The sequence below is a fragment of the Diabrotica undecimpunctata genome, chromosome 1 (genome assembly GCF_040954645.1).
Source record: "Diabrotica undecimpunctata isolate CICGRU chromosome 1, icDiaUnde3, whole genome shotgun sequence".
In the NCBI taxonomy this organism is placed as follows: domain Eukaryota; kingdom Metazoa; phylum Arthropoda; class Insecta; order Coleoptera; family Chrysomelidae; genus Diabrotica; species Diabrotica undecimpunctata.
Window position 1 is genome coordinate 36,649,130 of NC_092803.1, and position 12,429 is coordinate 36,661,558.

General features: G+C 32.6%; 1 protein-coding gene across 9 annotated transcripts in view; it reads right to left on the reverse strand.

Moving 5' to 3' along the window:
- Irk1 (Inwardly rectifying potassium channel 1) overlaps positions 1 to 12,429 on the reverse strand; it is a 164,434-nt gene that overhangs the window by 65,789 nt on the left and 86,216 nt on the right. For 6 of the 9 annotated variants that reach the window (XM_072541000.1, XM_072540981.1, XM_072540990.1 and 3 more), the window contains exon 2: positions 4,838 to 5,137. The exons of 1 other annotated variant lie outside the window; for it this stretch is intronic. In XM_072541000.1, the coding sequence (XP_072397101.1) occupies positions 4,838 to 4,977 (140 nt within the window). In that variant the 5' untranslated portion in view covers positions 4,978 to 5,137. The remainder of the gene's footprint in view (positions 1 to 4,837; positions 5,138 to 12,429) is intronic. 2 more of the 9 variants (XM_072541028.1, XM_072541037.1) reach the window with 1 other exon arrangement.

The window sequence follows — 12,429 nt, forward strand, 5'->3', positions numbered from 1 at the left end:
ACCGTAAGTTAACACTGGCAAAACACACTGATTAAATGTTTTTCTTTTAAGGCATATTGGTATATCAGACGATTTGAAAATATGGTTCAGCTTGCCGAAGGCTGCCCAAGTCAGTCTTATACGACGGAGAAGCTCAACGGTTTGGTTATCTTTTCCTATGCGAATCTCATGACCTAGGTATTTATAGGCCATTACCTGGTCTATGGATCTTGTTCCTACGCATATATCTTCGCTGACTACAAGATTTGTCATCATCTGGGTTTTAGATATATTTATTTTCAATCCCCCTTATATGCGAGGAAAGGCAGAGCTGATTTAAAAGTTCTTTGGCCTCATCTATCCTGGTAAAGAGTCTAACAGGTTTCAAATCACACTATCTCGGTGTATAGTTTACTTCACTTCTATGTGAAATGATCATGCCCTCGTAAAATCGCTCGTATAGAATGTCCAATGTTACATGAGCTGTGTGGCAGCAAGCGCCGTCTTGTTGAAACAACATGTTGTTGGTGTCCATATCATCCAATTCAGATCAAAACAAGTTGATAATCATCGAACAATAGCAATCGCCATTGACGGTAATAGCCTGGCCAACGTGGTTTTAAAGAAATATGGACCGATGACGCCACCAGAACCGATGACCGAAATAAAATCCATATTTTATCACGTATATATTTATCGTATTGTTTAGCACCTGTTTTAAAGATTATTCATCTTTTAAATTTTCACACATAAACCTTTTTCAACTATCCATGCCAGTTTTGTTGACACACGTGAAATCTATCGTTTTGCTATTTTACGCCTTAATGTTGATGTAAATAATTTCACTCTTTAACTTATCGTAGTAAACTTAACACCCACACCAATGTATTTTGTGATACACAAATTTTACACTGCGAAAAATGTTATCAGGAGATTGAGATTCCAAGGCAGGAAGTCTTAGTCTATGTGTTAGCAACCGATTAACTAAAATAAAGTTAGAGTAGAAAACTTTCTTATTTAATAGAAAACTTTCTTATTTAACTTTACAAATACAAATATTAACGGTGTAGAATTAACAAAAATTTAAATGATTTTTTTTTGCTCTTTTTACAACATCGGTACGGGAGATCTTAAAATTTCAAAACCATTTAACCGTCGCTTCAAACAAACATATAATTACTGGAGAAATCTAACAATTTTCTTGATCACCGATGTTTTACAAGGTCGTTAAGTAAAGTAAAGCGGTGGTTTCTAATAAACGCCGTACGCGTTAAGGCATACGTCGTGTCTATATGCTTTATACAATAAATAATGTACTGTATCTAAGAGCCAGACCAACTTAACTCGATTTTTGTCTATATAGGTTATATAATACAGTTATATATCAAGTTAAACTTGTTTTTAGAGCTAAATAGACCTAATTGGTAGAGTGGTGACTTTGGTTCAAAAGACGTTTATTTAAATAAATCTTGGAGTTGGGTTCCTATGGTTCTTTCTAGTTTTGTTTAGGTAAGGCACTGTTTAAGTTGTATGGTTCTTTCTAGTTTTGTTTAGGTAAGGCACTGTTTAAGTTGTATGAAGTTAAATCCTAACCTAAAAATATTCAAATTAAATAGTAGAACTCATAGGCATACAAATAGACTTGTATGATACAAATAGACTGTTGCTGCCATACAGTCGCGTTCCCTACAAAGTAGTCCCTGTATCTCTTTCTAATGGGCCGGATTATTTGACCACGTGAAGAAACTACAAGCTCTTATAATATATGTAGTATGATGGTTATTGGTATAGAAAAAAATTATAATAAATATGGTAATACAATTGAAGTGGTTCCTATAGGATGCAGTAAAGCAAATTAAGATGGTAATTCAGATGCAGATCCGGACTTTATTCCAAGTGATTCTGATTTAGAAATTCAAGTCTATTTAAGAGACTACAAAGAATACACTTACATTATTAGTTCAATACTCGGATACAGATTTTGATGATGAAATTACAGTAGAAAATGGTGAATTTTTCCCAATAAAAATAGTAATTGCCTTAAGATGCCACAAGAAAATAGCTTCAGAATAATATTAAAAAACCTTAGGAAATCCAAAAAATGTGGAATGAAGAAACAATTTGGAATCGCAAAAGACAATATGTTGCTTCGCATGTTAAACCCCGGGACATTGCTCGTAGACGTACCGAGAAGCAAATCAGTGACGAAAAGTAAAAACAAAATACCTTTACATACACACTAACATCTAATAATTAGGATAAAAAAGTGTACAAGACTTTTTTTCCAAATACTCTTTCTGTTTCAAATACTTTCATTAAAACAGCTTTAAAAAAGCTCTTTATTCTGGTATTATAACACCAGGCGTAAGAGGCTACTGTGGGGAGTTTAAGAGAACACATTAAAAAATATCCAACGTACCAGTCACATTATAGTCGAGACCGAACAAAAAATTATATTCAGGTAGCCACTTAAACATTTCAAAAATGTACTACCTATACGTAGAAGAATGTAAATCCTTACGGCAGATTCCAACAAAAGATTTGCAGTTCAGACAAGAGTTCAACGAAGAATTCAATTAATCTTTCCATTTTCCCAGAAATGATACTTGCGACACTTGCGATTCATTTGCTGCTAAACTTAGGGAAAACACATTAAGCAACGCTGAAAAAGAAAACGTTAAAACTGACCAAGAAAATCATCTAACAGAAGCATCGTTTATTTTAATCTAAAAAGAGAAGATAAAGATTGATCTCATAAGGTGTATGTGATAGATCTTTAGAAATGTTTGCCGACTCTTTTTAACAAATTCATCTAGCTTTTATTTGCGTAAATTATGGACCTTAAATTACATAATTCATGAGCCCAGCCATGCTACCTGGTGTATTTTGTGGGATGAGGTTAGAGGAGGACGTGGAGGTAATGAAATGGTCTCATGCATGTTGAAATGGGCTACTTATTGTTTGCATAACTCAGATGCAAAGGAAATAACAATATGATCAGATAATTGATGACGGTAATGTTATACTTCTGGATGGTTATTCATATTCCAGGGATTGAAATAAATAAGAAATGAAATAATTGCAAGTATAATGATTTATTACAGATGCTAGACTGGATTCCTAAAGAATAAAAGGAATATTATAAGAATCTTCCTCATGGGGAAGGTGAAGTTGAAGACTCACATAAGTGAAATTTTAGAATCTTTAAAATTTATTTACGGCGGCAGAATTAGAGAACGATATTGAAACTGTAGAAAGTTTCCCATATTTGGGAGTTGCATTAAACACGGATGAAATAGAAGCACCAGAAATTCAAAGAAGAATAGTAAAGGGAAACAAAGCTTACTTTTTATTTGCCCATGTATTCCGCAGGGTCTACAAAACTATTATGCAAGACATGGGTGATGACAGAAGACACAAAATGAAAGCTGGAAGTCTTCGAAAGAAAAGTCCTAAGGAAGATATTTGGACTTATTAACATTAACGAAAGGAGTATGGAGATCCAGGTATAACCATGAACTCTACCAACTGTTCAAAGAGGCACCAATCTCAGAATTCGTTAAACATCAGAGACTTCGATGGGCTGGTCATTATGAAGACCGAAAGATTGCCGAAAAGGGCCCTAAAAGGAAGGCCATGGAAAAGTTGGGAGGATGAAGTTGCAGCGGACGCGCAAAATTTGCTAGACGTGGGAACCTGGAAAAGATCGCCACGGCAAGAATAAAGGCATAGTCCGGAGGAGGCCAATGCTTGATTTGGGCTGTAGCGCCATTGGAGAGAGAGAGAGAGAGAGAGAGAGAGAGAGAGGGAGAACATTTATTTTTAAGTAAAAGTTAATATTTACGATGCCATGTTATCTTTGTTATTGTACTTTGTTAGGTACTATTCATGTCATCAGTATGTGAAATCTAAAGTGACTCATTTCCATTTATAATTAAACTATTTAATTTAAAGCAGTGTGGTTCCACATGTGGTCTCTTATTGTACGCTGAACGCAGCGTGCAACTTCTGTACAAGCATACAGACGCAACACGACGTGGGGCGTTTATTGGAGACCACTACTTAAAAAGTGGTATAATATAATTATTTTTTTAATAAATAAAATTCTAAACTTTTGCGGCCCTATCCAACCATTATCAATGAAACTTGACACTAATATGCATACATTAAATTTAAAAATGTTACATTTTAATCCTTATATTAAATTTAAACATGTTAAAATAATGCTAATGAGTTCGAATTTAACTGGAAGGGAACAACATGAGACCATACTTAAAAAATAGTTAGCCATGTTAGCCATACAGCGCAGCGAATGGAAGTCAACTAGCAACTCAACTGTATAAGGAGTATAATATAACTGCTATATTACTATTATTTAACCTTCGTTACTTAACATTTTTTTAATACGATGCATTTAATAGTCTCAGACTTTTTGACAATCTTATTGATTGTCTAATTTGTGTATATCAGTATATTCTATACTGAGCAGTAAATCATTAATCAACTTTTTAGTAGAGTAAAATTTAATCATCAATACTTTTTCTTGTGTACTTTTATTAATTGTTACTTCTTCGGTGCATGAGTTGTTATTAATAATGCCAAAGTTAATTTTAACAAGTTTATTTGATTGTCTAATTTGAACAGGGGTTATGCACCTAAATACCAATTTATTGATTCTTTCAGCTCCATTTTTCTGTACAATTAGGATACACTAAGTAGATTATTAATTATTCAATAACTGTTATTGACATCAAGCCAAAGAATAAGTACTATTAAAAGACAGATAATAGATACTAGTAGAATAGTAGTAGTATGCGTAATTAATGTGTTATTTATCTAATTTAGAAGACATAAATACCTTGACCAAGTATGGGCCCAAGCCTCTTCTCCAGAAGTGGTAGCCTTGAAGGCCAACATCGACATCTGAGAGAGACATCTCCTCAAACCGGCCATGCTCACCATTGTCGGACCGGACGATGTTCCCGTAGGCGACGTCATGGGTTCGGCATGGGAAACTCCCGATTATTCACTAAAGTACAACACTACGAAACACTGTTGCAGTTCGTTTGCGTTTCGACACACTAATACGTCTTCGTAATTAGTAGATGTAAAGGACAACAAATGAAACATTGCTTTTTTGATTGTAGATTACGATAATCTAATCAAACAAAAACGGATGTTATTATATATTCTTATTTATTTAATAAAACTATTTCATTATCGTAAACCCGTCCCTCTGATTAAAAGAATTTTTATTTCGAGTCACAATCAGAAGAAATACGTAAAATGTATTATAGAAAATTTTAAGAATGGACCAGGTTAGAATGACCTGGCTCTTTTAACTAATAACGTCAATGAAGCTAAATTCAATTGTCAAGGCTTCAATCAATTATCGCAAAAACTTGCCTAAAATAGCATTCAATAAAACTGAGTTATTTCAAACATAAAGAATTCACTCTCTTATATGGAAATACAATAAGAGAAATCAAACATTCGAAAAAGTTTAAATACCTTGAAGATATAATTACCCCTGATGGTTCAGAAAATGCTGTCACTAAAAATAGATGTACAAAATTAGAAGGTGTATTCTATCTGTGCGCAAAGACCTGTTCAAAAGCAGAAGCTTATCTTTAAACCTAAAATATTTTAACTATAATACAGTCATAACCAGGTCGTCATCCCTATATGCATTTGAATGTTCCAATATAGTGAAGAAAGAGCCATTAGAAAAACTTGAAAAGTGAAGAAAGAGCCATTAGAAAAACTTAAAATAAAAGATGTGAACATTTGAAAACAATCTTAGAATTAATCACAGAAAATAACAAATTCCGCCGAAGACAAAATCATAAGTTTTACAAACACTTGAAAAACATTGTTACCAACATGGAAAAATGGAGAATGATGTTTTATGATCACCTAGAACGTATAAAGCCTCAAAGAATCCATCGCATTCTCTTTTCAATCTCAAGATCATGATATTATTCAAAAGGGACAAGCAGGTTAAAAAATATTTGTAACAAACAGAAATTCCATCTGATGACCTCCAAGATCGCAAGGTTTCAGAGATAAGGTGAAATCTACTAAGAACCTTATCCCTCTCATTATCCCAGCTCTTCGCTCCGCTAGAAAGTGATCGCAAGAAAGGAAAGAGGAACATTCCATTAAAATGAAAACCTACGGACAAAGGAGGAAAACTCAGTCATGGGAAAGATGGAAAATCTTCGTGGTCCTTAGTAGGCTGAAACGGCGGAAAAAGAAAAGACCAGGTTCAATTAAATTAATAATATAGAAAAGGCTAAACTTGATAGAACTAGACTAAATGAGTTTGGTCGACACTATTCTTGTTGTAGTACATACAGGCTTTTGACATAGTAGTGTCAAATCTGTTACCACCCACTTTTAGAATCTTCTTTTAGCAGTCATGACAAATATGGCATGAATGCTTAAAGGGTATACAGACGGCCAACTGGTTATCACTGATTTAAATAAAATCGACAGATCGAAAGAGTACATTGAGGAACTGTTTAATGATGAAAAGCGCGATCTTAAGATTAAAGAAGTGGAAGGACCTGACATAATTATTGATGAAACTGAACGAGCAATAAGATTAGCAAAGACCAGCAAAGCTACAGGGCCGGATGAAATATTAAAGCTCTTCAGTGAAAGTTCAGGTAAAAGATCTCTTCTTCATCTTTTTAATAAAATTTATGAAACTGACTATATACCAACAGATTGGCTATTGTCGACTTTTGTGACGACACCTAAAAATTAAAATTCGAAAAGATGTAGTGCTTACCGTACTATTATTTAGATGAGCCATATTTTAAAAATATTTCTTCGAATTTTGCATTTAAGGATGTATCAAGAAATAGAAGAATAACATAATGACACGCAATTTGGATTCCTCAATAACCTTGGAACCAGAAAAGCACTATTTAGTATTTAGGTTATGGTAGGGAAATGCAGAAATATGGACCATCCAGTTTATATAAGTTTTATTGACTTTGGGAAGTTCTTTGATCGAGTAAAACATACTAAAATGTACATACATACTATTCTTCAGCAGTTAGGTATTGATGACAAACATCAGGATCATCAGGGCATCAAAGTGCAAACATCGGGATAAGGCAGGACAATTCTAAAGAGCTTCGGACAGGGCTGCATTTTTTCCCCACTAATATTTAACATTTATTCGTCAGTTCGTTTTTAATAAAGCATTAGATATTGTTCAATGTGGATTTAAAGTTAATGGCATCATTATTAATAATTTGAGTATCACTTATCTTGGTTATAATCTAAATAAGAACTGGGCCATGAAGATGAAAATAATAAAGAAAATGAAGATGAACAAAATCTTATGCACGCATCCTAGAGTTGCGTATAATGTGGACTCTTGTTACCAGCTCGACCTGATTTCACTAGCCTTAACTTGGCAAGGGGAAGAACTTTGGCATTCACACAAAACGCTATTCCTAAACTAAGATGCAACGATGCATGGAAATAACTGTATTAGCGATAATCGTGATAATATTTTTCCGGAACAAAACAAGAAATCAGTGTATTTGATGACAGACAATCAAGGAAAAACACAGTCTAACAGTGTAAAATTAAACTGAAGATAAGCAGAGTATGAGACTAGGACATACATACATTATAAATAGACAAAAATAACAACCAAATTGACACTATGGACTCTTGTTAACAGCTCCATCTGATTTAACTAGCATTAGGTTGTCAAGCAGGAGAAGAACTTGGGTATACTGACAAAACATAATTCCTAAACCACAATGGAACGATGCATTGAAAGAACAGTACTAGCGATAATCATATGAGACAGAACAAATTAATGCATTCGATGACAGACCAAAACGGAAGACACAGCGTAAACAGTGTAAAATCAAACTTTACATAGACAGACTAGAACGGGCACTAAAAAACCTGTGAAAAACTGGACTGTAAAGGCCCAGAGAAAAGATAAGCAAAAAGAGTTAGAGAGAACATGTTATGTTCACATGTACACGAAAAATGTTGAATAGAAGAGGAGAAATGTGTAGCAGTAATATAGCACATTTTGGTAATTTCAAGGATATTGTTATTGACATCTTAAGAATATCATTTTAAACAATCTTTTGAGCATTCCTAAAAATACAATAAGAATCTCTTGGGCATTTTCCGTATATTTCGTACATCCAATATATTTTAATTTTGAATATTTCACCCCTGTAAGTTTGTTCATTTAATATGCTTTGCGTAGGAGATTATACTTTACAATGGTTATTGTTACGACCACTACCTACCAGATTATCAATCACAATATCGTCCTTAATCATAAACTTCGCAGTTGGAATAAAATTGTATTGACCTTGGGACCAAAGGAAGTTTTTTAATTAATTTGTCTGCTATTGATAATTAGAACAAAACATAATTTTATGCATGAATACGCTTTTGAGTTTCGCAAATCGCAATAGGTTCCATGTTATAGGTACCTGATACACTATTTTTGGATATCTATAATCTTGCAGTGACACAGATGTTGCGTTTTGCCAAAAATTAATTACTACCATGCTCCTAATAATGAAAAAAAGTATTTTTAATTTACCTAACTAAATAGAGCTTGGGTGTATTTATACTTATTTACTTTATTATTAAATGAATACTCGTAAATACATTAGAGAAAATTACTAAATGCAAGAAATAAGCAAAAAAGGAGGAACGCAAAAATTTACATAATATTATATACAAGTTTTAGAATTACAAATAAAAAATAGCAGATAATAGTTTTTAAACTGATTCTGCCCAATTCAAGCAATAACTGGTTTTCTTATGCTTTTTTGTGTTTCCCTGGCGGCAACAGAAGAGGAACACAAACGATCTGAATACCAAATAAACCAAACCGGAAAAAATGAATATTAAAAATGATATAATGGAGAAAATAAAAATAAATAGAGGGAAGATAAGATGATCAAGTTTCATAAGAAGAACGAAAGAGTGACCAAATAAACCGCTAATAGAAGAAATAAATCTATAATGATCTAAATAGGAATAATCTAAAAGGAAAAATATTAACAACGGAGTAAAAAATGCTAGTATAATTAGTGTAAATTATAAAATTATGAAAATATCCAAAATTATTAAAATTTTCAAAACATTGTCGGTCTTATCAGATCATCATCAGTGAAACCTTAAAGTAAGTAATCTCACTTTAATTTTAATTAATAAAATGGATACAATTTTGACTGTTAATATAAAAAAACATGTGGTATAATTACTTATTTTAGCCTTTGCAAAAAGCTACTTAATCGGACACGAAACCCCCCTTTTCTCCTAAAAAAAGACAATGTTATGTACAGGGTGTCCCAAATTGTATGTTTTTCAGGGTGTATCGAAAACTAGATGAGATAAAAAAAAGTAGATAAGATGTCATGACTTCGTTTCTCGTTATAGTAATGCCTAATTAAATCTTCTTGAAATTATCAAAACCCTTTATTGGAACTTTTGATAGATATATTATGATAGTTTTTTATATGAGACACCCTATTTATTTTGACAGTTTTCGTTTACATTTTTAATTCTCTTTCACCTGATGTGACATGTTTTATATCTATTTTTAGTTGTTGAAGCCACTCTCCAAATAAAATGTTTATAGTTGACATCATGTTAAAAACACCCGCAACAATAATAACGCGATTTAATATTTTATTATAAGGATACTAATCCCTTAACGGTTTTATTTAGCAAAATAAAATCAGTAACTAACTAACTTGAAAGTAGAGTAAATACTTAACTGCTTCTTGTTTATTCAAAGTGAATTATTATTTTTAAAGTATTGATTCCCTATTTTGTAAATAAAATTGTCACAAAATTGAACACACTGTATTTTATTATCTTTTTCGTTTCCATTTATAATTTTTTATCGTATAAAATATTATTGTCTTTTATTTTTTTATTATTGTTCTAAAGCTATTTTCTTGTGGCATATTATTGCAATTTACCATTTTTATTGATAATAATCCACAATTTTACTTTAAAATTAAGAAAGTTCATTTCTTAGAGTAGGCTTTGGTAATGTTATAATAATATGTTATTATATGTTATAATGTTACAAATAAAACAATACCTGTGTCATCCTTGGTATCTGTCACAATTACTGTGTCGATGTAAAGTGTTGTCAACAAAACATGAATTTTGAAAATTATAAAAAATACGATGTGCGTTTGACATATTGAATGCTAAAAGAATGTTATTGCTGCATTTGAATTATTTTTTAACGATATCCAGAAAGAGGGAAACCAGACAAGAGAATTTTAAAAACTTGACTTAACGAAAAATTGAGAAGGAAAAAGGTATTTCAAAGTTGTTGGGTGAATTTTATTGAGTGAATTTTATTTGCAGAGTAGCTTCAACAACTAAAGGTAGATATATAACATATCATATCAGGTGAAAGATAATTAAAAATTTATACGAAAAATGTCAAAATATTTAAGTAGGGTGTCCCATATAAAACAACATATAGTTCGTCCCAAACCCTTCTTTCAGTGCGTCATAGTTGATCGAATTCTCTCTAACACATTAAGCTAGAAGTGACAGAAAAAAACGTGAGTCTGTGATTATTATACATAGAACTTAGAAAATTATTTATCGTAAATCTAATTCTACTTACGGATGTATAATTGGTTGGAGTTTAGTATACGCTAAATAGATATCCAATCAATGATGCGCATAAATATAATTTGACGCAGATTGTCTCGATCGTGACAGTACTTTCACAATGTCAACTGATAAAATGATAATTGTCATTCGAGGTTAGTATTATCAGACATTTTACAGTGAAAATTTAATTTTGTGTTTATTGTCATAAAAATATTTTAAATATGCCGAGATATATCGAGAAAGAACAAAGACTAATATTAAAATTATTAAATTATTTTCAATTAGAGAAAGAGGGATTAAGATCCTGCAACTGTCAAATTTAACTAAAATATCATGCAATAATTCTCGACATTCTTAAAATCCTATATGACGTCAAAATTAGTGACGCACTGAAAGAAGGGTTTGGGACAGACTGTAAGTTGGTATTATATTTCATTAGTGAGACCCCCTAAAAAAATATCTTGTACGCCACTGAACCCAACCATAATATATCCTTCAAAGTTCCAATACAGTTTTTTAAAATTTTTCTTCATAAAAGAGACATACAACCATGTTTTCTACATTTTTCAATAATCGCCCTATATCTCGCTAATGTGGAGAGTTATTGATGATTTGATTGGGCAGTCGTTATACACTGGGGTACAAAATTAACCGAACACTCAAATTTTCTGTTTTTTGTTGGTGTTTAGATCAAAACTTGTTTGCTCACAACACTTTTACACATACGTTTTGTTATTAGTATGGAATAGTGGCTTAGTATTAATTTAAGTTTATTGTGGTAGTGTAACTGATTACAAGTTAGGCTGTAGGTTTTTGTATTGTCTCCTGTTTAAGACTAGCATTAAAAAATTATGACAGCAGAACAAGTAGCTTAAGCTGTTACTTTACAGGATGATAGGCGGAGTATTCGTTACATCGCAAATACTTTAGGAATTTCTCTAAGTACAGTGTTTGACGCAAAATGAAGATTTTGGGAAAGAGGACAATACACCAGGAGGCCAAGTCAAGGTAGACGAAGAACCACAAGTCAAGTTGAAGATCGCTTTCTTAGATTTTCAAGCGTTATTCAATAGTACATTATCATCACCAGTACTTGTTCAACGATTAAATTATTTCCATAGAAACACAATTTTCGTTTATACCATTCGAAGACGCGACCTCTATTAACAGCGGATCATCGGAGGCAACGTTTACACTTCGCTCGCGAACATCTTAATTGGGGTGTTGACGATTGGAGTGCTGTGCTTTTTACGAATGAATCAAGATTTAACAAATATTCAAATGGGTAGCCTAGGATATGGAAAAGTGCTGGTAAACGTTATCAGTAATGTTTTTTTACTCCGAGAGTTCAATTTGGTGAAGGTGGTATAATGGTGTGGGCAGGCATTTCCCTAGAGGATCATACAGAACTTGTTACAATTCAAGGGGACAGTTTGAACGCTCAACAGTATATTCAGCAATGTTTGGAAGATGATGTAGTGCCATTTGCCTCATTTGTTGGAGAAAACTTTCGTCTGATGCAAGATAATGCTCGTCCGCACAGCGCAAGGATAACACAGGATTACTTGGATTATTATTTTAGTTTATTACCATTGCTCCCAAGGAGTGCAGACTTAAATCCAATAGAGCATGCATGGGATACTCTGGAACGACGTATTTGACGTAAACATGGTGGGTTTTAAACCATGAATGAAGTATGCCTGCTCGAATGAGAGCCGTAATTAGGGCTCGTGGAGGTAATACACTCTGTTAAATATCGTGTTCCATAAAAAATGTTTATATTTAAAAAAAAATTGTTTC